Source organism: Colletotrichum destructivum, chromosome 6, assembly GCF_034447905.1.
Source record: "Colletotrichum destructivum chromosome 6, complete sequence".
Lineage (NCBI taxonomy): Eukaryota > Fungi > Ascomycota > Sordariomycetes > Glomerellales > Glomerellaceae > Colletotrichum > Colletotrichum destructivum.
This window is the reverse complement of record NC_085901.1, coordinates 1,293,586-1,316,271: the sequence shown is the minus strand read 5'-3', so window position 1 is coordinate 1,316,271 and position 22,686 is coordinate 1,293,586. Positions and strand designations below refer to the sequence as shown.

The following is a 22,686-nucleotide window of genomic DNA, read 5'->3' as shown; positions in this document are numbered from 1 at the left end:
CCCCCCGGGATTAAGAGAGCTCACCTCACTCCCCCCTCCTGCTCGACGCCGAACTGGGCTTGCGGCCCTTTCCTGGGATTGGACAAACAGCGTGAACCCCGCCGTGCTCGCTGCTGTTGCTGCAACTGCGGCGTATGCAAATACGTACCATGTCCTTTTGTGGAAGTTGCTTCGCTGCTGTTGTTGTTGTCCCCTAATCAAAGCAGATACATCCATGCTTTAGGTATTTTGGACAGTAACAGTTCCAACGCGAGCTCCCCACTGTACCTGAACCTGGGCAAGCCAGCAGGGACCTTGCTCATCATGCTTACTATACCCTACCTGCCGACCTGGTCGCGTCCCTCGGAGCTGGGCTGATTGCTGCTTCTAGCTTCTGTTGGGTGCTTGCTGCTTTGCCCTCTTTCTCTACTTTCGGACAGCAAAGCTGGTTACTCCGTTGGTTGGGTCGCCCAGCTTCGCACTCGCTGCAAGCTGGTTCTGCTACCGCTGGCCCCTAGTCTGGGGTAGGCGGCGGGAGTACTCGATAGGTATGGTACGGTACGGTATGGTATGGTATGATATGGTAGGCAGGTATCATGGGCATGTATGTAGGATCAGGAGGAGTAGGAGTAGGACTAACAGTCGCAGGGAGTGCGCGAGTGAGCGGCAAGTGAGTGTGGGAGGGGAGAGAAAAGCAATAACAATAGTCTTCTGGTGCCAGACCGGACGAGGGAACCATCCAACAAACAACCGAGAGTCTCTCAAGGACCTTTCCGTGTTTTCGCAAACTCACTTTCGCATCCTTCCCAACGGGTATCGGAGGGGCCAGTATGGATTTATGAAATGATCCCGACGTCCACTTCTTCCCTCCTTCAACCATCCCATCCCGCCTTGTCCTCGCCCGTCTTGACCTGCTGTCTCTATCTTCTCATGACGACTCGGTCATCATAATCATCATCATCAGCCTGTTTTGGTTCTGATCTCACTCGACATCGATAACCGACTACGCCGACCACGACGACGACGACGACGACGACGACGACGACACACTCTCTGGCTGTCGCAGACCCTTCGCACATATCGCCGCGCATTTGCGCCTCGTCCATGCCTTCAATCAAACCGGAAGGTATGTCTTGGTTTCTCTCCCGTCCAGATCGATTGATTGTTTTGAATTGCTTGCCCGCCAAAGGCCCTCTCCCCGATTTCCCCCCCTCCCTCTCCCCCCCCCAAGCACCCGACATCAGATCCCGTACTTGGTGGCAGCGGCACAAAACAGAGGAGCTCGGCAATACAAGGGCGGCGGCGACGGAAAGGACAGAACCGCAATTGCAACAAACACTGGGGAGAACAGAAACAGACAGTCGCTGACAGGAACCCGCCGCCAAAAAAAGGAGAAATCCCAACATCGTCCACCATGGCCCCTCCAACGGCCGCCAAGCGACCACACGCCGCCGTGAGCAAAGGTGGCGCGAACCTCCCCAAAATTGACCCATGGTAAGTTTCGATCGACAGCGAGGTTTTCCCCCCTTCTTAATTCGGGGTTCCATCAATTTCGTCTGTTCCTTTTCCCATCTTCCGGATGGGCCGTCCAGACAATTGATTAGCTCCGTCTGCGCGACCATCATGGATGGACACCCAACATCTGTTCGGCGCAAAGCTCCCTGTGCTGACGCTCCGCTTCTCTTTGGTCGCAAAGGGCCGATACACCGTACGCCAACTTTGACTGCTCCAAATATGATTACGTGCCGACCGACGATGGCGGATTCTGGCAATTGCAACAGCAACATACGCCCTCGGAGCAACTGCCAAACGTAGTACCCCTCATCGCCACAAGCAAATCCCCAATACAGAAACAACAGGACGTCGAATGGACGTGTCTCTCGGCGGCATGTCCTTCGAAGCCGTTCAAGCGCAAAGTCGATCTTGACCGGCATTACCTACAAGCCCACACCGACAGCCAGGCGCAGCCGTCACCCGCCCTTTCTCTCAAAGACATCACCCCCGCAACGAGCATCAGCAATCCGAGCCCCAAGATCACCACCAAGAAGAACCCCCAAGGCAACGGCAAGACCAAGGGCGCCGCCGCCGGCGCAGGGAACAGAAATAACAGCGTTGGCGGCACAGGCAAGGAGAAGGATGGTGCCTTTCTCTGCGACTACCCGGCGTGCGGCCGCAAGAACGAGCCTTTTAGTCGCAAGGACCGTTTGCGCGTCCACTTCACCGACGTCCACAAAGAGGACGTGGATAAGAAGACGAGCGACATGCCAGAGTCGTGGTTGCTGGAGCGCAAAATTTACAATAAGTGGTGGCGCTGCTCCAAGTGCCTCGATCGAGTCGATTTTCGCGAGAGCGGGTGGGAGTGTCCCAAGGACGGCTTCAAGATTGAAGAAAGGCGGCGCGACTTCCGGCAGAAGCAACCAGATTTTGAGTGGTCGACGCGCGCAAAAAACGAGAGAGAGAGCACGAGAGAGGATATAATGGAGGAGGATTAAAGCTGTGATGCATTCCGAATCATCGCATTGCATCGCATCACGTCGCATCGCTACGCCAATGAGGTTGGGACTATTGGATCATCCAAAAAAAGAAAAGAAAACCCGGAGTTATATCGCATAAAAGTTGTCTTGCAAGGGACGACGGAGCGGCGTTTGGCCTTTCCAAGGTCTGCAATTTTTCATTTTCTCTCTTTCTTTTCATTCTGGCTTTCTCTTCATTTTGGGGTCGGTTGATGGGAATTATCTCAAGACTGGGATACGGCATAAGGAGGGAGACACTTGGGAGTCTTTTTTTTCTTCTCTTTCTCATCCCTTTCCCTTTCCTTTTCTTTTCTTCTTATGGTTATTATTTTGGCCTCCTTACGAATGCCCATGGATGATGTTGTGGCCTTGTGTTTGTCATGGGCCTCTAGCATTTCGGTCTCGATTTCAACGGTTTTGCCGTCTGACGGGGATGGCTTTTTGGACGAATTCCATTTCTGGGGGTTCCCTTTCTTCTGTTTCTCTTGCGCCTCTCACAAAACCCCCCATTTTGAGAATGAAGACCCGATTGTGACTTTTTTGCTGGCTTCCTTGTTGACACTGGAGAACAAAAAACCAAAGTACCTTTTTCTAAGGCCGTTGGGGGTGTAACAGTGGGCTTGGCAGGACACTTCCTCAAGTTCTCAAGACACACCCACTCACTCCCAACGCTGGAGAGCAAAGCTCAAACTCCCGCCGAGCTTACTGGCCCTTCGGACAGATGATCTGCCGTTCGTCTCTTCTCTTTTTGTCTTCATACACACTCCATTACCTGCACACCATTCTACACCATAGAAAGAACAAAGAGCGTTCATCCATCTCTTGGGAAGCCAATGCTGTAGCAAAGTTTTTCCTCCAGTACACGAGGTCTGAGTCAGCAAATCAGCGACATGATTGATGCCAGGATGAGGTATGCGCCCCGAAACTCTCTCTCTCAGAGCAACACCGCGCCGCCCAGCATCTCGACAGCGTGTCCCGCAAAGGGAGGTCGGATTCAAAATGCCCGCATCGCACGCATCGCTCGCACACATCACATACATGTCATGCCCCTGGTCCACCAAGCGCAGCGAGGACAGCAAACCGGAAGGAGTGGTCTGATTTGCACCAACTACGGTGTATACGGCGGCGGTAACCCCCCCTTATCCCCGTCACCCCCCTCCCCCCGGGAACGATGGTGGTGGTGGTGCTCAGCTCAGCCTCCAATCTGAGAGTCTCCATCCTGCTGCAGATGCTCGCGACGTCGTGATTGGGGAACCTGCAGCTCCGACCAAGTAGTCCAATGCGGCCATGCGGTCTTTTCCTCTCCTTGGGCCCTAGGGGCATGCCATACCACACTCCCCCTCCCCTCCCCTTCCCTTCCCCCTTGGTCCCTTACCCGTGAGAACTCCCTCGGGTCCATGCGACCCTCCATCTTTTGCTCTGCGTAGTCGTGTGCATCGTGGCCGGGTTTGGAGGGCAGATCCTATGCGTCGAGCCCGTCCGCTCCAATCGGTTTCAACCACCTTCGTTTCCAGAGACGGCCTCGCATGAGACGGCCTCCACTGACACCTGGAACTAACTCGATGGCGACGGATACATGGAGAGCGCACCACCTGGGGAGTCGTTGGCAAGCAAGCGAGTTTGGTCAGGGCTGAGGCCAGATTGGTGAGAATGGAAGATGCCGGGGTTTCTGCTGGTCTCTGTCGGTGGGGTTGACGTGTGCTTGGCATGCGGGCTCGGGACGACACGTCGACATCATCACACGACAAGTCGGTGGGCTTCTTCTTTTTTTCGTCTTGCTTCTTGGTCAGACTCCCACATCAACGTTAGAGAGACATCGTCATGTCGTCGAGTGACCCAGAGCGGTGATGTCAAGGCAATCGTGTAGATGGGCCAAACCCGATCCCTCGGTCCAAGACCTTGTTGAGCCTCGAGGGTCCCGGGATCCCGAGCCCACGGTACAGCATATCCCATCCCGTCCCATCCCAGCTTATTCAACCGACATCAAACGGCCGAGGAGATATTCTAGGACACTCGACGAACTGTTGTTCGCGAGAAATCAGTTGCGATGGCGTCTTTTGTTGCTCACAAAACCCTTGATACAAAACACAAAACAAGCTGTCTTCGGGGGCCCCAGCCGGGCGTTTTCCTTTCTCTTTATTCTGAGAACAAGCCTCGAGCACATTGTTTTCTTTTGTCCCGTAGAACAACCCACCTTTGATCTCGATTCAGGACTTCCCTGGCTGTCGTATCTGACATCGTGACGAGCTTGATGCTTTGTTGGGCCGACGGCTCTCTGGAGGATGATAAGGACTCGGGCACCGCGCTGCATCGCATCGCCCATTGAAACACCTAAAACTCTCTTGTCTTGTGTAGCCAACCCTCAATCACGAATCAACTTGTCAACGTCAAAAGCCTTACACAATACTGACTCGGCGAGAGAGAGATAGAAATCCCGGTGTTGTCTTGTCGTTGGCCTGCATGGTCGCCGCAACGGAGACCTCGTTCGCCGAACCTGTGCCATGTGTATCAAGAAGGTGACATGGCACCAATGCCCGCAAACCGGCGAGGGGAGGTCCCTCCGGGGCTACTCACCCAGCGATACCATGGTAAAGCTCGGCGACGCCTGGAGGCTGTCCAGGGTCTACCACACCACGTACACAATCATCCTCGACGAAACCCTGCGGCCCGGGATGCAGTACCACGCGCACGAGTCCAACGTCCACTGCGCCCATCCCTACCATGGTCCCTGCGAAGGGAGGGCCGGTCTGGTCTACCAGCTGGCCGAGGGTCTGTGTCCGGCCTGCCTCGGTGACCAGGGGCTGCCGCGGAGGGTCATCGCCCGCCAGGAGATGATGGACGACGCGATGCGCAAGGTGACCGGCGAGCCCCTCAGGCCCTCGTCCGAAGTGCTCCGATACGTCGCGCAGCTCGCCATCCTGGCCAAGCACATGGTCGCCCGCAAGATCCCCAACGTGATCATCGGGGCCGCCATGATCGACCAGGTCGTCGCGGAGGTGCGCGCCGAGCTCTTTTGCCGCCAGTCCGACAACCACTGGACGCGGGGCTACGGCGTCTCGAGCTGCAAATGTTTCGTCGAGGAACGGGGCTTCTGCGCCAACCTCGGCCGCTACCTCCGGCAGAACGAGGCCGTGAGAATAATCACCGCCCACGAGGACATCGTGATCCCGTACATCAACATGCCGGACCCTGATGACGACAACGACGACTGGGAGCTGACCCAAGCGCGCGAGCGAATCATCGAGTGGTTCCGCGATCAGAGGACTGCCCGGCTCGACAGGGTCGCCATATGCCGCTTCGAGATCGGGCCCCGGGAGGACCAGCGGTACCAGGACTGTATCCAGCGGCTTGACGCCGCCGTCATCAAGTACATTAACCTCATCCGCTCCGGAGAGGCGCCGCCGCCGCCCGCGCCCAACGACCGCGCCGCGGAACGCAACCTCCGCGCCCGCGCCGTGTTCCTCCGGAAGCCCCTCGAGTGGATCGCCTACGACACGGGCCTCGCCGACATCCTGGTCAAGGAGATCTCCGACGTCGTCATCCACTGGTACCTCCGCGTCGGCACGCCCGCGAGCCAGCCCGTCGACAACGCCGCGTGGTCGGCGCCGCTCGAGCTCCGGCGGGACATGGACGGCATGCGCAAGGAGATGCAGGCGACCGTGGAGCACCTCGAGGCCCACTTCTCCCCAAACACCCGCGCGGGCTGGCGCCTCTTTGTCCGCAGCTTCCAGAGGACGCCCCTGCGCGAGGAGGACGAGGTCGCCACCTTCCGCCGCGCGCGCGCCGAGCTCACGGCCGCCGCCGAGGCCCGCCTCTCGCTCGCCCAGGTCGCCGCCGACGAGAACATCATCACCCTCGCCGCCTCCCGCGCCATCCGCCCGGACGACGCCGACGGCCGCTCCTGCCCGCTCTGCGGCGAGCCCTTTGACGACGACGACGTCCGCCCCGTCGTCGTCTGCGCGCGTAGCCACCTCGTGTGCCGCTCGTGCACCATCATCCTCGTCGTCACCACCGACGCGGCCCTCCTCGAGCCCGACCCCCAGAGGCGCTCCCGGTGTCCCATGTGCAGGGCTTCGCTGCTCAAGTTCTACAGGGCCAACGCCGACCCGGCCGACGAGCTGCGGTCGCCCCCGAGCCCGGAGGCGCCTCCCGTGGAATGGGTCTGATTCCGAGAAGGGGGAGCCGCGCGTCTAGGAGTCGAGAACAAAGTAGGTACAAGTCGGGAGCAGCACGCCGGTGCCGTGAGGCATGAAAGGGGGGGGGGGCGGTCGGTTTAGGAGATGTCGGGGAGAACAGTAGAAAAAAGATGCGCCGCCAATTTGTTGCTTTTTTTCTTATTACAAATTGAACCCCGCGGAGGGAGAGCGATATATATATACCCAAACAAAAGGAGTTGGAGGAGTTCTTTTGCATTTTTTCTTTTCTTTTTCGAAACTCTTTTTCAAAAAGACGTTCTGTTTTTGCATTGCGTCATCAAGAAACCAAGCAAACAGCACCTTGGGTTGTTTTACGCATTAATTTGGCTGACCGTCCTACCAATGCGAACGATTGAATCGCTCATGTTGTACACTCCCGGTCGTGTATTCTCTTAAGTTCTCTTTGGCAATGGTGCAAGCCGGCGGCAGGTGTGCGAATCATCACTCTTGACCTGCTCATCTGTCACCGTTACATCAAGTCATGTCAAGCCACACAACCGCCGGCGTTCATCAGAAGATAGAATCAACGTTAAAAGACTTATCATACAGTTTTGGGACCCAAGCGACATGCTCGGGATATCCCTGAATCACAAACGGCGAGTCTAACTTCGCGTGTGCAGATAAGAAACATAAGCACCACCTGATGCTTCCCTCGGGCAACAACCGTCCGCCTGCCTAAAGAGCTCATCCATCCAGAGAGCAAAGAAGATACGATTACAGGGTGCCCTTTGGTTTTCTCAACGCCATCGTCCGCGTTCGTGGAATTTTGGTGCCGCCGGTGCGTCTGCCGGACCGACGACCTGGTACTTCAAGCCGCCATAAGTAATAGTCCGTGGATAATAATGAGCGGCCCTATGCTGCCACCTCTCATGAGGCACATAGGTCCAAATATGTGCTGGCGCTCTCATCTAGAATCCGAAGCCGGTAGGCTGGGGCGCGAAGCCATTCGTTTGACCGTAAGGTGCCTGAGGTGCGCCGCCCATGCCGCCGGGGCCGGCAGTGATCATAAGGCGGTTGCCGCCAAGGATGGGAGTGTTGGTCTCATCCTTCTCCTGCTCCTTCTCCTTGTTCTTGCGCGCCTCGTTGTCGGCCTTGAGGGCTGCCAGGTCTTTGGTCTGCTGGCACAACATGTTGATCATGTACGGCATAGCAAAGTCGGTGAGGCCGTTGCGCCAAGAGATCTCGAGGACAAGGTCGGGGCGAATAAGATCGTAGCAAGCATAGAGCATGCCCACGTAGCACTCGCGGCTGCCAATGTCGACGAACTGTACTCTATTAGTATCAGACAAGGGGGGGGGGGGGGGTGAAGCATTGCAGGAAACTTACGTAGCGGACCAAGTCCTCCACAACGTCCGTCTTGCCAGAGATGGCAGCAGTCTCAATGGCATCCTTGAAGAGCTTGTCCTGCTTGGAAAGAGCGATCGACTTTTCCCACCGCTTGTTCTTGCGGTAGATGCTGGCTGCAATCTGGCGGAAGAAGATCAGGTCGTGCTTCTCCAGACGAGCGGCCAGCTCGACGGGATCGTAGTTGTCGTAGTTCTCCACAGAGTCGCGGAGCGTCTTGTAGTCCTCCTCCTCGATCAGAAGGTCGTTGATGGCGTTGTTGACCGTGCGCTTGTTCTGGGACTGGACGTTGACGAGGAAAGGCTTGATGAGCGGGAGGTTGTCACTCTTCTCAAACATCTTGACCACACGGTTAACGTCGATGCGGGCAGTGAGCGCCTGGAGCAGGTCCGTAAGCAGCGAGGGGTGCTGCTCGAGGTAGAAGTTGATGGCGCGGTAGTAGATCTCCAAGTTGGCAACCTTGACGACAATCTCCTTGAACTGCTGGTGCTCCCACGAGTTCTCGGGGCGTTCAATGACCGCCAGGGCAGCGTTGTCAAACTCATCGTAGTGGTAGTAGCAGAACACCAGCTCGGGCCAGAGATTCGCCTCCTCGCAGGCACGGATAATCTTGGGAAGGTTCATTCTGCTCCAGAAAAGCTTCAGGTGCTCCATGAGACGCTCCGGATGGTACTTGGACAGAGCAATACCGAGTTCGGTGAACATACCCATGTGGGCACGCTCAAGGCCAAGACCCTGCTCCAACAGGCCGATGAGCTCATCGAAGTAACCGTTGCGCTCGTACTGCTTGACAAGGGTCTGCAGTTGCTCGGCATCTACGATGAGGTTAAGACCGCAGATCTGGGCAAGGCGGAACTCCTTCTTCTCGACGCAAGCCTCGTGGACCTGCTTCCAGACCTTAATGTTGTTGGCCTTGCGAGCACACTCGACGGCGGCCTGGTACTCCCCGAGGTGGACGAGGGTTGTAGCCAGCTTGGCCCAGTTGGAGATGCTGGTGTAGAAGATCTTGGAAGCCTGGTAGAGACCCTCCTCGTAGGCCTTGTCACCCGACTCCTCGACGTTGGCGACGTTGGTGCCTCGTAGGAAGTCCTCCAGCTCGCCAAGCTCGTCCATGCGGGCATAGCAGAAGGCAAGAGCAGTGTCGATGGCGGGCTCACGCAGCGTCTTTCTAGCCATGCGCAGGTACTTGACAAGGTCCTCGTCCTTGCCGGCGCGGACAGCCGTCTCGATAACCTCCTCGTAGTTCTTAGGGTCCTCGGCCTTGATGTACGACTCGATCGAGTCGCTGACACGGAGGCCGTCAAGCTGAGCCTTCGCGACCTTGCTCCAGACCTCCGGCAGGTCGACCTCCTCAGCGAAAGCCTGAGCGCGGTCGATGCTCACAACGTTCTCAACGAGGACGTTGACAGCGGAGGTCTTGTCGCCAGTCTTCTTATAGATCTCGAAGGCCTCCTCGTGAAGACCGACTTCGATACAAGCGGACGCAATGTCGGGAGCGCTGAAGTTGTCCAAGCGGTGGATGTAGTCCATAACCTTACCCTTGTCTGCCTTGGCAGCGGTGAAGAGAAGCAGGTTCTGGAGGTTGGCATTGTCGCTGAACGGCGAAGGCTCCAGGACGATCTTCTCGAGCAACTCAATGAGCTCGAGAGGGAGATCGGAGGCAAGGAAGGCGGCGACAGCCTCAGAGACCTTGGCGGGGTCGGTGGACTCGGGAACGGCGGTGGCGGTCACCTGGTCAATCACGGAACGGCGGTGGATGTTGTTTTCGCTCAGGACAAAGGTCCACAGCTCGCGGTCAGCCCGCTCAAGCAGGTAGCGGGCCTGGTTGCGGTACATGCCGTTCTCGTTCGTGATGTTGACGAGCTCAAGGTCGTTCTGACCCTTGGAGTAGGCGATGAAGGCCAGGTTGGGGTCGCGCTTCTCGCAGTATTTACCAACAGTGAGGGTGTCATACTGGTCATTCTCCTTGAGGAACTTCTCAGGATTGTTGTTCGAGTCGATGTAAATCTTGGCGAGAGCGTTGAAGACGGCCTGCTGCTGGTTGCCGGCGGCAAGGGTGGCCTCGAGGAAGGGCAGGAGAAGCTTGAGACGGTTGCGGGTCTCGACCTCGGAGACGAGCTCATCAATGGGGATTGACGCGGGGTTAACAGTCGACAACAGGTTCTTGATGATGTTCTCGTCGCAGTCGACGTCCAGAAGACCGCCAATGACGGAGGGCGTCCGGCTGGGGTTGACGCGCTGGACGTAAGTCTCGATGGACTGGAACTGCTGCTGCTGGTAGAGGTAGAGAACCAAGTCGTGGACAAAGTTGAACCGGTCGCAGACGATGATGAGGGGCAGCTGCTCCTGCAGTCTGGCCTCCTTCAGGAAGTTCTTCACCTTCTCGGCATTGTAGAAGTTGCTGTCCCTGCAAATGCGCTCGACCTCGTTGAACTGACCCATCTTGGTGGCAGCCTCGATGTACTTGAAATGAACATCGGGGTCCTCCGAGAGGTTGACGATGCTGCCGAGGTAGTAGAACAGACCCTCGGAAGTCTTGTACTTCTCGAAAAGGTCAATCAGGCGAACGGGACCAAGCAGATCGGAGTACTTGGTGGCGACCTGGACGACAGCCTGGAGGTTCTGGCGGATGTTGTGCTTAATCATGGCGTCCAAGCAGTCCAGGGACTGCTCGACGGACAGCTTGCCGAAGAAGCCAGTCAACCAGTCGAGGTTGAAGTTGGGGGTGGAAGCGATGTTCACCACAACACGCTTGACAGCCGCGGGGTCCTCGTAGAGCTCCAAGGCCTTCTGTGCCAAGCCAGCCTGTTCACACAGGGTCGCGATGCGAGTCTTGTCGAAGTGGGAGAACATGTCGTTTCCAAGAATAGCATCGGCGACCTGGGGAGCGTTCATCAAGTTCATCTCCAGGAGACGAGTCTGAAGGTGGCCCTGGTCGGGTCGGTTGTCCTTGAGGGCGTCCAACAGGAAGGCAGTTGCCTGCTGGATCATGCCCTGGGACTGGAAAATATCAACGACCCTCTCGATGTCGACCAACGAACCACCCTCGTTGTTAGCCAAGGCCGTGGCAAACTCAGCGCCCTTTTCCGGGTTGACACGGACAATGTGCTGGAGAAGCTGGACGTAGTCGGGCTGGTAGCCAGCCTGGGAGGCGTAAGGCAGGATCTTGTCGAACTGGCCGGTCTCGGCAAAGCCAGCAACGACCTTGTGGGGGACGTTGGCCTTGACGTACATAGCGAGAGCCATGTTCAAGTCGTGGGGCCGTACCAGGTCACCGAGCCTCTCTGAAGGGGTAAGCTTGTTTTCCTTTTGCCACTTCTCGAGCAGGTTGAGACGGTTCTGGGCAAGAACCGGCTGGGCCAGTTCGATAGACTCGTGCTCGTTAAGGGCGCCCTTGTCGAGAAGAAGACCAAAGTATTGCAAGACGAAGGACATCTGGCCAGGCTGCTGGGGGAGGGACTTGAACTTCTCAATGGTCTCGGGGGTTCGGAGGAACTGGCGGGGGGAGTTGGCGGCGATCTTGGCGGCCTCCATAAACTGACCGCTGTTGAAGAGCTGCTCGAACTGACGCGCATAGAGATTATCAGCACCGGGGAGGCCAGCTCGTGATGCCATCTTGATAGCCATGTCGGTGTTGGCGGGGTTCTGGAGGAGGTAGGGGATGACATTACTGTCGTCGATCGAAACGAAGAGCACTTGACCCTTGCGGTTGATGCCGACAATGCCACGGGACTCCGTGTCGGGGCAGGTCGTGAAGATGGTGTCGCTGGAAATGCGATTCATGAAGATGCAGGCGGCAGTCTCGAGGTCGTAGACGTGGATGAAGCCATACTTGGTGACCATGAAGATGACGCCGTACTTCTGCGAGACCTGCATGGCGACAGGGAAATCGCTAACGGCTTCGGGGGGAAAGAAAATGTCGACTGCCTTCTTCGGGAAGACAGGGTTCGATTCAGCGTGGTCGACCTCGACAATGTGCAGCTTTGCGCCGGTGGCGGTCCTCACGGCGAAGGTGAAGAGCTTCGTGTCGGCGGGGGCACCCTCGAGGCGCAGAGTGCCGAAGGCGGCGGCGTGGCCCTCAATGGCTTGGCTGATGCCGCGGTCCTTGGAGTACAGCTGCATGGAGCCGACGACGCGGCCTTGCTGCTGAGAGATGCCCACAACGACCATCCACTTGCCTTCGGCATTTGTGCGGTAGTTGATGATTTGGCAGCCCTGGTCGTTCGTTACAGTTTAGCACACGAGGAAGCCATGACGTGCGAAGGGGCCGGGCGGGGCGCTGTACGTACGTTAAGGTTGGCATTGCGCTTGAACACCTCGACAGGCTGGGCCTGGCTGGGGTCGTAAACATCCCAGTGGTAGACGGCGGTATCTGTCACCAAACCCAGAGAGGTCTCGCTGATCCACTTCCAGTACTGGACGTCCTCGTTCATGGTGGTGGACTTGAGCTTGGCCTTCTTCTCGAGGTCGAAGATCTGGAGTGTTCTCGATTGCGCCTTGAGAGCGATGACCTGGCGAGTCCAGTGCATGATGGCACTGTCAGCCTTGATGGGGCGTCGTGTCACATTGTTGCCGTTCTTCAGGTCGACGATGACGACTTCGGGCTGGGCAGCTTCGTTCTTCTTTTCCCGGATGCAAACGTAGGAGTCTGACTCGAGTGTCTATCGAGAGGGAAGGCGAACAACGAGTTAGCCACAATGAAGAGGCTGAGGAGAACAGCAAGGCAAGAAAAGAGATTAGCTCACGCAGGAGTTGAAGCCGATTGAGGAGTCCTCGACGCCGGCAGTCTGGAGCTGGATCAGCTCCTGGAACTTGATGGGTAGTGGCGCCATGACTGGCGGTATCTGTGACGAGAAGCTTCCAGAGACGAAGTTGCGCTCCTCAGCTACGTGTTGTCAGCTCCCAGAACGGGATCAGGTGGTCGGTTGATGGGGAGTGTCGCGGGATTTCGTTGGTGTCGTGTCGTCAAGGTAGGAAAGGAGAGATGGAGCTGGGGATAGCTTCCTTGCGACCCGAATGAATGCGCTAAAGGCAATTAATACAGGGAAACAAAGGGCAGCAACGGCGGAGGAAGGCGTAAATACGGGGCAGCGATGCACCTCGCAGTGATGACAATCTGGAGGGCAAACGGTGATGATGGTTTGTTTGGGGGGTCGGGTGGGAGGAATGGGAAAGATGGGTACGGGGGTGAGGTGGTGGACGGAGTACGAGTAGGGGATACGTAGTGCGAAGTGAGGTGGGAAAGGTTGGAGATTATTTTGGGTGTCCAAGGTAGGTACCTGAGGTAAGGTACCTGCCTACTGTACCTACCTACCTTCAGGCTTCTGCTGGTTGTGCCAGGTTTGTTGCGTAGTGGGACTGGGAGTCTGGGACCCGGTGCGCGAAGCCTGTGAGGACAGAAGATACACTGACTATGAACTGTCCAATTGGCCGCTTCATGCTTCTGTTGTTCATTGCCACTGTCTTCAGCGCAGAGGTCTCCGTGGCCCGTGCACGTTCAGTCTGCGCCGGAGAGCAAGATGTCCTGTCACGTGGCAATCATGCTGAGCTGGCCCGTTTGCAACCCGCCCGCTCCTGCCTCCGGCAGCATGTTTGGCCGGATGCGGGTGACGTAATCCGCGTCTTTTCCGGCCCCGGTTTCGCCTCGCGGCACGGACCAAGCACGGGCGCGGCAGTCCGGATTGCCTGTTTGTCCCGAAGCTTGACTGCTGATTCACATTCGTGAGGCTGTCTCAGGGCTTGGTTGTGGTCAATACCCGACATTCCATTGGTTAAGGTAGGTAGAACAAGTTGCACGCCAGGATTGTTTCACCGACCAAAGCTGCAGACGTCACAAAACGACACTGAAGTTTGATTCGATTGCTTGTTCCATTTTTGCCTAGTCCTTGATATCCGGGTTGACATAGCTGTGGTTCGTCAACACACCGATTGCTCAAGCCATATATGCTGCATACGCAGTATACACTGCCTTTATCAGGCTTGCTATCAAATCTGAGCCACAAACATTCCACCCGAGTATCCGTTCCTATCCACCAACTCATTCCAATGCTGCCAATCTTCCAATTTGGTCTCTTCAGACTCCAAGTCCGAGTAGAATGGCTGTCCTCAGATTGTAAAGAGTTGCATCTTTGCCTTGCCCTCGCTAGGAATAAGAGGGTCCCGATACGTAACATAGTCGAGAGACTCTGGAAGCTTGTGAATCGTCTTGTTGGCGCCGTCCTGGGTAGCTGTGCGTCGATTAGCGGCAACGTACCGAAAAGCAATTCTTAGAACACGCTTACCCGAAGCAACCGAGTTGAGACGCTTGCTCCCCTCCATCGTCCTGCGCACCTGCCTCGCAACGTCGACCGCGAACTTCTCGCTGTGATCAACCAGATGGATATAATGCTTTACAACGAGACGCCACTCATCTGCGTCGGTGCCGCAGTGATCATCGTAGGCAACGGATCGCACGATTGTCGGTTTGGCCGACTTGGCCATCCAACAATGCATCCAGGGTTTCACTGCTGCTTGAGAAAAGACCTTGACAAGCTCTTCAAAATCATAACGTTTGTCGGCGGCGAGGTTGTAGAGCTTTCCAACGTGCACAGGCTGGAGTGCCTTGCGATCCTCGAGAAGAAGTTGTCGGACGCGTAAGCAGACGGCGCGGACGAAGCGCTCGTGGCATCGTAGGCCTGTGTAGTCCGACAGGCGGATGGCCATGATGAAGTCGTCAATCATGCCGGCAGCCGATCGCACATCGGGATCCGGATGTTGCGGAAACGTTCCCGTCAAAAGGAAGCTCATGAGTAGTCCGAAAGCACCAGCCTCTTTGTGTCCCCATTCGAACTTTCTTTCGATCTGCTCCTTCCACTCCATCGACGAGGGTTTCAGTCTCAGCGCGACCTGGAAGAATTCGAAGTTCTGGACAAGAATGGCTTCGGGGATGGAGAAGCTGTGGCGTTTCGTGTCCAGAACGAAGTAGATCGTGATATGATCGGGATTGTGAGGGAACCAAGACCTGGACAGAATAAGTCAGCTGAGGCGATGTTAAACAAAGTCCACCACCGCGGGTAAGGAACTGACGCAAGCCAGGAATGGTGGCCCACGTAGGTGTCCTCCATATGCCCAGGAGCTGTCTGTAACACATCAGGATCCTGCCGTCTTCTTGTCGACCAGAATGGAAAGTAGTTCAATTGGGACTGTACCTTGACGTCGAAGGCAGCATCGCTGATGTTCAAGTCATCCTTGCCGAGAGCAAGGCGGTGAATCTCGATGCGAGCAAGATCTGTTCTCATCTCATCACTGATAACCGGAGCCAGAGGGCGCTCGGTATCATTCAGTTGACCATTGGTGGCAGCCTCTTCGTCTGACTGAAGCATGACCGAGCTCACCTGTCCGGGCTCGGTGTCGGAAGAGAACACGGACACATCCGTCAACTCGAGAGCTGGCGCAGGTCCGGACATGATGGCTATATGTCGAAGTCTCTGCAGTGTGGGCGAGAATGCAGAGGAACCAAGGTATCTCAGTGAGTGCAGAGAGAAAGAAAATGCTCGGTGAGTGAGGGATAGAAAAGACAGAGTTGGTGGGTATGTGGGATCACGTTTTGCGATCTGCCTGAATGGGAGAGAAAAATTGCGTTGTCTATGGCAGCAGGAGTCCTTGGTTGGGGGAGGTCGTTGGAGGATTTCTATCTGAGGCAGGCGCGGTGGTGTCGTTCTTGCACTATGAACCGCGCCTTCTAGGTACGGTAGGTAGTGGGTGCGCGACCACTAACACGGCAGATGGACAATTGCTATTCATCTAGATGGCCCAGATATAGATAAATAAAGAGGCCGGCGTAGCCTCATCTCGATGGGACGAGCCTGCCATCACTATTGAATGTCGATTCCGTCCGTATTCAAATACAGACGGAAAAAAGTGTCGCTGCACAGCGTCACCTTGAGGTCTCTCCTTGAATAAGATACGGATTACCCGAGGGCCCCTTTACATGAGCAATCTCCAGGCACCAAGCAGCAGAGCAGCGAAACCAGTGCAGACTCCCATGAGCCACTGCAGCGTCTGGAACTTGACCTGCTCCAGCTTCTCGCGCAGCGCCGCGACCTCTTGCTCGATCTTGGTCTCCGTCTCCTTGATCTTGAGCTCCTGGCCAACAGCCTCCTCACGGATACGGCCCTTTTCTAAGTTGAGATCCAGACGCACGCTCGCCTGAGTGCGGCCGATCTCGTCGCGCAGACGAGAGTTGAGCTTGGCAATGTCGTTACTCAGCTTCTCGTGGGACGCGCGCGTCGTGTTGGACTCGGTGCTGTCGGCGGAGAGGAGCTCGGAGCGCAGCTTGGCGAAGTCTACCTTCTGGGTGTATGTGGCCTTGGCAGCGTCTTCGCGAAGGACCATGGTTCGAGTGAGGTTTTGTATGCTGGGTCTAATGTGAGACAAAAGGGAGAGAATCAGGCGCTGGGAGCGCGACCGCATACCTCTCCTGTATGACGTCGTTGAGAACCTTCATCATGGCCTCAGCCTGCACCTCGGTGAAGCCCTCGCTCTTCAGTCGCTGCACGAACTTCAAGGTATCAAAGTGGTGGTCTCGTCGCCTCGCAGGGGTCGCATGGAACGACCTCGTCAGCCCAGGGGCTGCGAGAATCGAATTGCGCGCGGGGTGGTTCAAGGCAATGCCGCGGCATTTTGGTGATGTGTTCGAGTCGTGCAGCGCATTGGGCTGGGTGTGCAACCGTCGGCGGGAGGTCGGAGGGAAAGAAGCGAGGGGTCGCAGAGCTTGGGAAGCTGTCGCGGGACCAGTCCAGCTAAGTCTCGGGAGCAAGAACCTCGGGAGGGCATCTACAGCCATTGCTGCTGGTTTGGCCATTTTGGTGTGTGGAGGGGGTAGTTTCTTTCTTGGTGGAAGTCGGAGAAGGGAGGTCTGTAACGGTTAATCAGTCGGAGAATCTCCTTGGGAGATTGAGATGACCACAGCGGCAAGTGACGGCATGTCGTTGCAGGTGACCCACTTCAGCGCTCAGGTTTGCCGAAGACCGGCCGCACGGTACAGCGTACAGGACAGGACAGGGTCCCTTCCTTCCCGCTCATCTAGCACCTGCACTTGGGCACACAGGTACGTACCTTCGCAGGGTCCATACCTGCCTGAGGCACTAGTCCACAAAAAAATCTGGCCGCGACTACAAAAGTTGAGCGCGGCAAAAAATCCTTTCTAGATTTCTCCCTTCTTCTTCATTATTGAACAACGCAAAATAAACATTCATGTTCTCGTATAAAAACATCCGGTGAAAGGTTCGCTTCGGCTGAACCCAAGACCATCGGATACGGAGATCGAAATGGAGAAGGAAGCGAACAATCTTGGGTGCGATGCCTCTCTGCCCACGGGCAGATGAGAGGGAGCGCAATGATTGAGCGTACATATATTCGCCCATTATCGTCTTTTGATTAGAAGTGATGGCTGGGAAGCACCACTCAGCCCCTCTGAATGTGTCCCTGCTCTTGGCCTCTGGCTTTGAATTTCGGATTCAACGTGCTAGACACGTCTGAAGAGTTCATTCTGTGAGCCTCTGGGTCAGTGGCTACGGTAACATTAAGACATGCCACGCGCGTACTCGACGTTGACAGGGTTCTGTACGCGAAAACACTGCATAATGTAATCCCGGCTGGAACACTCGTTCAGTGCCACGAGCATGAGGATGGGTACGGCCACTTCCTAGCCGAGCAAGGCCTGGTTGGTTAAGCAGTTGCCATCTTCCACATCTGACAAGCAAACTCTCGGGGTTTTGTTCAGAGTTCAAGGTCTGATGAGATAAGCTTGGTGCCAAGCCGCGCAGGTCTCGCAAGGGGTGTCTACGAGAGCTCCATTCTCATCGCGAAGGATAAGCTTCAAGCTCGCTCCAGTTGCCATGCTGTCAATCTCACACCGCTTGAATGAGGTACGCAAGGCCGCAGAATATTGTTTTTCATATTCCTTTACGATACAAGATAGGGACAAGCGTCCCAACCGCTAGCATACATTAAAGAGGGACAGAGTAGTTGTTTCTTTCTTTCGATTCCCACCATCGTATGTACCGGGAAGAGTGAAAACGGACGAGTCTCCCTCCATCCCATTGGCAGCCAGTCGTTGTCGTCGTCGGAAGAGTACGCAATGGAATGAGTTGTGTGCGTGGCGGTTGTGTTTTCGTTTCCGTTTCCTTTCCCAGCTTTTGACAACACAGTCCACAGCCAGGCCTGAGACCAATAACAGGAGGAAATGGAAAAGACTCCCATCGGAGTCCATGGCAAGGACTGCAAGACCTTGTGGGGAGAATCTCCCTTAGTACACCTGACTCCTCGAAAGAACGGGTGGGCGTTGAACCTTGCCTAGGCGACGTTCTCAATGATGGCGCGAGCAGTGACAACCATGGCGTCGAGGTCGCGCTGGGCCTTCCACGCCTCAAGGTTGGTCTCTTGCTTCCAGCACGGCTCGTCTGGTTTGGTGCAGAAGGCCTCCCGCTTCGTCTTCTCCTTCCAGCGAGTGTCCCAGCGTTGGGCCTCGGCCTCGGCCTCGGGCTTCACGACGACGAGACCATCAACGGGACTCTCGACGGCCTCGACGAGGGTCTCGGCGGCTCGCTTGGCGATGGCGCACGGCGCTCCCGGCTGGCTGCACCGCCGCTTGTCTTCGGCCCTCAAATCGGCCTCCGTGACCTTCTCGCCCCCGTCGGCGATGCGCTTCTTAGCCTTCCAGCACGGCTGGCCGACGGTACGGCACCAGTGGGTGTCCCAGCGCTGTGCTTCCGCCTCGGCCTCGCGCTTCCCGGGGCCCTCGGCTGCGTCGTCGGCGAACCGCTGGTCCAGGCCGAGGCCGTCGTAATAGCGCAAGGGATCCGGCTGCGAGGAGGCGACAGCGCCGGCGAGGTCGTTGAGGTAGCGCTTGGCCATGTAGGCCTCGCCGCCCTCGGAGTGGGAGGCGAGGGCCTCGGGGCTCCGCTTGTCGACGACGACGTCGGCGGCGGTGATGGCCGCCGTGAAGGCTTCGGCGGCGCGCTTCACCTTCCAGCAGGGCTGACCGACGCTGCGGCACCAGCGGAAGTTCCAGCGCTGCGCCTCGGCCTCGGGGAGGGCGACGGCGTTGGTGGTGATGGCCACGGTGGCAAGCACTGCGAGATACTTCATGATGGAGGTGGTGGCGGCTGGCGGTAGCTGGGGATGCATCAAAGAGGATGGAGGTCAAGAGACAAGAAAGGGTAGAAGGAAGCGGGTTCGTTTAGATCAAGTGGTGGCTGCTTGTTCTTCGTCTTGAGCGTGAGCTGGAACGACTGAAGGAAGAAGCCATGAAGCTGGGCTCGGAAGTCATCTTTATAGATGGAGGTGTTGGAGGAACCTCAAGTACAAGGTCTCGGAAAAGCTGAAGCTATTCACCGAAGAGTTCGACTGAACCCACCCGCAGGGAGAGCTTGGTTGCGTCAAGACCGACGTACGCCGACGCAAGAGCCCTTGCATGTTCTCAGATGGCAGCATGCCAACATGCCAAACGCTGTGCCCGCGGAGTGGCCATCTTTCAGGAGGGAAGCAGAAGCCAAATGGTTTGATCGGCTGTTGAATAGCCAATACAAACAATAACCCACAAAGCTTTTTTTTTGTCACTGGAGAGCCGGCTGAACCGGGGACGATCGGCCTGAATAGAAGCTGATATAGGGGAGATGTCCTTCCTTTCGGTACCGGGGCTTGCCAGGGCCTTTGGATGATATGCAGGGATCGGATCGTTTTGCATAGTATTTTCGGTGTTCCATCTTGAGCTTTGCTAACCAAGAATGCTGGTGCCGTTGCGACCGTCAATGACATGCGGTTACACGTCGTTGGCAAGGGAGAGGCGTTCATGCATATCGGCAACGGTAGAGCATGGATCTGAAAGCATGGTTTCGCAAAGCAAGGGTTGAAGCGGGGATCGTTGTGTTCAATTGCCTCTTTGTCCCCGAAGATGGGTCGAGTCGAATGCAATCCGCGCTTTAGCTGGCCAGCAATCAACAAGAGGCGCTCATGGCGTTGACAAGTCGGTAAGGGACCGTAGTCCGACTACATTAAAGCCGAGAATCTCACAAAATCATCATATGCCGGAAGATCAAGTCTCCAAGACAGCCAAGTTAATCTGGTTGATTTCATCTTGTGGCTGCCAGTACGACTGATTGACCTAATGTCGCCAGACCTTCTAACTCCATGGTCCCTCCCTGATACGTCGTCCGGAGATGTTTGACAGGATCGTACAACCACTCAAGGGATTCGTCGTCCTACATATCATTCGCGACAAATGGAGCCATGTTCCCGTAGATCATTGCCATGATATCGCCGGGGTCCATACAGCTTAGAGTGCGTTCCTGAAACTCTCCTCAGATGTTGCGCGGTAACATGCCATTTGCCCCTTGGTCACAAACATCTTTTGGGAAGCCTACAACGCCAAGCTCGATCACTTCTTCTCCCCGAGATGTCTGTGTAGAAGTCAATGTGAAAATAAGTTGCAGAATGCTGAGCTTGTGGTCGTATTCCTCGACAATGGCTTTGCTGTCATGATTGCAGAAGCGAGACGGCCCATCCAGTGTCCTCCACCAGAGTACAACAAATGGGGAAATATGCCTCCTCAATCCATATTGATAAATTTCACACGTCGAGGCATTGCTTATGGAACTCTAGATGTAGAACTGCTGAGAACGTTGACTGGAGAGTTTGCGTTACCTACTCTCATACTTCCTCACCTTCGGTGTAGCCTGCACCGGAAGTTTTTCATCCCTTATTGTGTGTCAAGGCACTTTGCGACTTTAATCTAATAGGCTGCAAAATCTGAGACAGCATGCGACTCATGCGTTGCGTTGAAGAGATTGGTCTTGTCGTCGAATCACAACGATTCCGCCGTTCTTGTTGTTGGATCTGTTTTGAGCTGCGCCACGGACAAATTATTCACGTTCATAAAAGAATCGCATAGATCTCGACAACAGGTTGACAGGATGTCGTGGCGTTCTATAACATTCGATCAACTGTAGACGGGTTTGATAAATCAGGCTTAAGGTCAGACATGACTTAACGGAGACACGCCACATGGCCGAGGTCCATTTTAGGAACGAAGCCTGTTAACAGGATGATGGGGCAAACACATTGTTAACACATGTGGTCTTGGTTACGGGTTAGTAAACAAGTTTGATGGGAGGAGTGGGTAGGTGCCGCACGTTCACGAGGGACGAGGACTGAATATGTCTGTTACGGGGAGCATTGGCTTATATTCACCAGCAGCCAGAGGGAGCTCATTGAAGAAGGGAAGGCTGGAAAAAAGCACAAGGCCATGACATGAGACTCTGTAGTACATGCAGTATTCTTCAAAGGGGGGACGGAATTCAGGTGGCGAGTCGAGACAGAATCCGAGTCCAGCTCTCAGAATCGGGAAGGGCCGGTTGAGGCCACGGGAACGTCGGGTGAACTTGACATAAACCAAGCTTGCGATGGCCATTAGCATCACACCAATGCCTTCTGACTGCATCGATCATCTGTGAACTTGCGTAGCCGAGCAACGTTGTAAAAATTTCAGCGGCTACGATGGATGACGTTGCTGTCATGAGGCGAAATCCGAACTGGGAATGGACCGGTTTTCGTGTGCAGGAAAGCGGAGCGCGACCTCTGGCTGCGAGGGACTCAGAGGTCGGTTGCGACGAGCTTAAACAAATCGAGCGTAGCCGACGATGAGCTTATTTGACGGAGGAGTCGAGGAAGCATTTGCGGAGATGAGATTTGGGGGAGGGGAGGGGAGGGGGGTTACGTTACACACCGCTCTTCTCCAAGATTGGTATCCCAATCGCCGGAGAGGATGCTGTCCCCTGAGCCTTTCCTCGCCCCCCTCGAGGTAGAACCCAATATACGGCGACGTTGACGAATGGACGGCGCGATTTTGAAAAATTGAGAAGCGGCATGCGGCGAGCAAGCCGGAGCTTCAGCGGTTGGCCGCGTCTAACTAAGATTAAGTCGAGCGAAACAGGTACACGGCGGAGCGTCGCACCACCAGCTCGTGAGACGAACCTCGCAGCTAGTCCTTTGTAGGCAGGAAGAAAGGCTTGGAGCTACGGGCAGGCCCGATGCGATGCCGGAAGAGTGCGCGTCTAGCATCTGTATCGTGGTATGAGATGAGATGAGATGAGATGAGGTGAAATGAGATGGGATGGGGGTTTCTGAGAAGGCCGGGAAAGGATGGTCAGCAAAGTGATGCAATGCCGTGTATCCTGTATTATGTATCCTGTATCCCTCGGCCATGATCTCACTTGGGGCACTGGTGCCCGGTGGCTTACTCTTACTTGCAGGCGATACAACGGATAACAAGACAACGACAACGACAACGACAACAAACGGGCAGGTGCAACGGTTACACAGGGCACTAGGCCGAGTTGAGGCTCGAGGAATAAACTCCGAAGCGGCCATGTCTTTGTGTCAGTCTTTGGTCTCAGTCTTGGGTCTCGGTCTTGGTTGGTCTCACTTTGGAGGAACTGCGACCCATATCCGTATGGTTGACGACGAACTCCGTCTCGGCTCAGATTCTTAAACTCAATCTCGAAACGGCAATAAGCCTCGTCTTGTCTGGCCCGGACCCTTTAAGCCTCTTCTTCCACATCTGCCCATCCGCCGACATGACGACATCATCCTGGGGGAGGGTCGTAACACGTGTG

At 55.8% G+C, this 22,686-nt stretch overlaps 6 protein-coding genes across 6 annotated transcripts; 2 read left to right on the top strand and 4 right to left on the bottom strand.

Annotated features, from left to right (window-relative positions):
* Window positions 1-1,393: 1,393 nt before the first annotated feature.
* CDEST_09585 (uncharacterized protein) lies at window positions 1,394-2,471 on the top strand (the record flags this gene model as incomplete). The annotated part of the gene is made up of 2 exons (XM_062925744.1): window positions 1,394-1,473; window positions 1,676-2,471. The coding sequence occupies 2 exons, from the start codon at window positions 1,394-1,396 to the stop codon at window positions 2,469-2,471; spliced, it is 876 nt and encodes a 291-aa protein (XP_062781795.1).
* A 1,275-nt stretch (window positions 2,472-3,746) lies between these two features.
* CDEST_09584 (Putative Zinc finger, RING-type) lies at window positions 3,747-6,658 on the top strand (the record flags this gene model as incomplete). The annotated part of the gene is made up of 1 exon (XM_062925743.1): window positions 3,747-6,658. Exon 1 carries the CDS (start codon window positions 4,994-4,996, stop codon window positions 6,656-6,658), a length of 1,665 nt encoding a protein of 554 aa, XP_062781794.1. The 5' UTR covers window positions 3,747-4,993.
* Window positions 6,659-7,215: 557 nt separating this feature from the next.
* CDEST_09583 (Putative tetratricopeptide-like helical domain superfamily, clathrin heavy chain) lies at window positions 7,216-13,236 on the bottom strand. Its single transcript, XM_062925742.1, has 4 exons — window positions 12,778-13,236; window positions 12,322-12,693; window positions 8,015-12,247; window positions 7,216-7,953 (listed from the first exon to the last, which is right to left on the bottom strand). The coding sequence occupies exons 1-4, from the start codon at window positions 12,862-12,864 to the stop codon at window positions 7,597-7,599; spliced, it is 5,049 nt and encodes a 1,682-aa protein (XP_062781793.1). The 5' UTR covers window positions 12,865-13,236; the 3' UTR covers window positions 7,216-7,596.
* Window positions 13,237-13,875: 639 nt separating this feature from the next.
* CDEST_09582 (uncharacterized protein) lies at window positions 13,876-15,527 on the bottom strand. Its single transcript, XM_062925741.1, has 3 exons — window positions 15,098-15,527; window positions 14,314-15,032; window positions 13,876-14,259 (listed from the first exon to the last, which is right to left on the bottom strand). Exons 1-3 carry the CDS (start codon window positions 15,475-15,477, stop codon window positions 14,138-14,140), a joined length of 1,221 nt encoding a protein of 406 aa, XP_062781792.1. The 5' UTR covers window positions 15,478-15,527; the 3' UTR covers window positions 13,876-14,137.
* A 470-nt stretch (window positions 15,528-15,997) lies between these two features.
* On the bottom strand, window positions 15,998-16,963 carry CDEST_09581 (Putative Coiled-coil domain-containing protein; the record flags this gene model as incomplete). The annotated part of the gene is made up of 2 exons (XM_062925740.1): window positions 16,486-16,963; window positions 15,998-16,427 (listed from the first exon to the last, which is right to left on the bottom strand). The coding sequence occupies exons 1-2, from the start codon at window positions 16,872-16,874 to the stop codon at window positions 15,998-16,000; spliced, it is 819 nt and encodes a 272-aa protein (XP_062781791.1). The 5' UTR covers window positions 16,875-16,963.
* Window positions 16,964-18,367: 1,404 nt separating this feature from the next.
* CDEST_09580 (uncharacterized protein) lies at window positions 18,368-19,162 on the bottom strand (the record flags this gene model as incomplete). The annotated part of the gene is made up of 1 exon (XM_062925739.1): window positions 18,368-19,162. One exon carries the CDS (start codon window positions 19,160-19,162, stop codon window positions 18,368-18,370), a length of 795 nt encoding a protein of 264 aa, XP_062781790.1.
* Window positions 19,163-22,686: the final 3,524 nt, after the last annotated feature.

Coding starts and splice junctions, on each gene's coding strand:
- CDEST_09583 (XM_062925742.1), bottom strand. CDS start 12,864: ATGGCGCCACTACCCATCAAGTTCCAGGAGCTGATCCAGCTCCAGACT. Junction 12,694..12,777: donor CAATCGGCTTCAACTCCTGC/GTGAGCTAATCT, acceptor CCCTCTCGATAG/ACACTCGAGTCAGACTCCTA. Junction 12,248..12,321: donor AGCGCAATGCCAACCTTAAC/GTACGTACAGCG, acceptor ACGAACGACCAG/GGCTGCCAAATCATCAACTA.
- CDEST_09582 (XM_062925741.1), bottom strand. CDS start 15,477: ATGTCCGGACCTGCGCCAGCTCTCGAGTTGACGGATGTGTCCGTGTTC. Junction 15,033..15,097: donor GGCCACCATTCCTGGCTTGC/GTCAGTTCCTTA, acceptor TATTCTGTCCAG/GTCTTGGTTCCCTCACAATC. Junction 14,260..14,313: donor TCTCAACTCGGTTGCTTCGG/GTAAGCGTGTTC, acceptor ATCGACGCACAG/CTACCCAGGACGGCGCCAAC.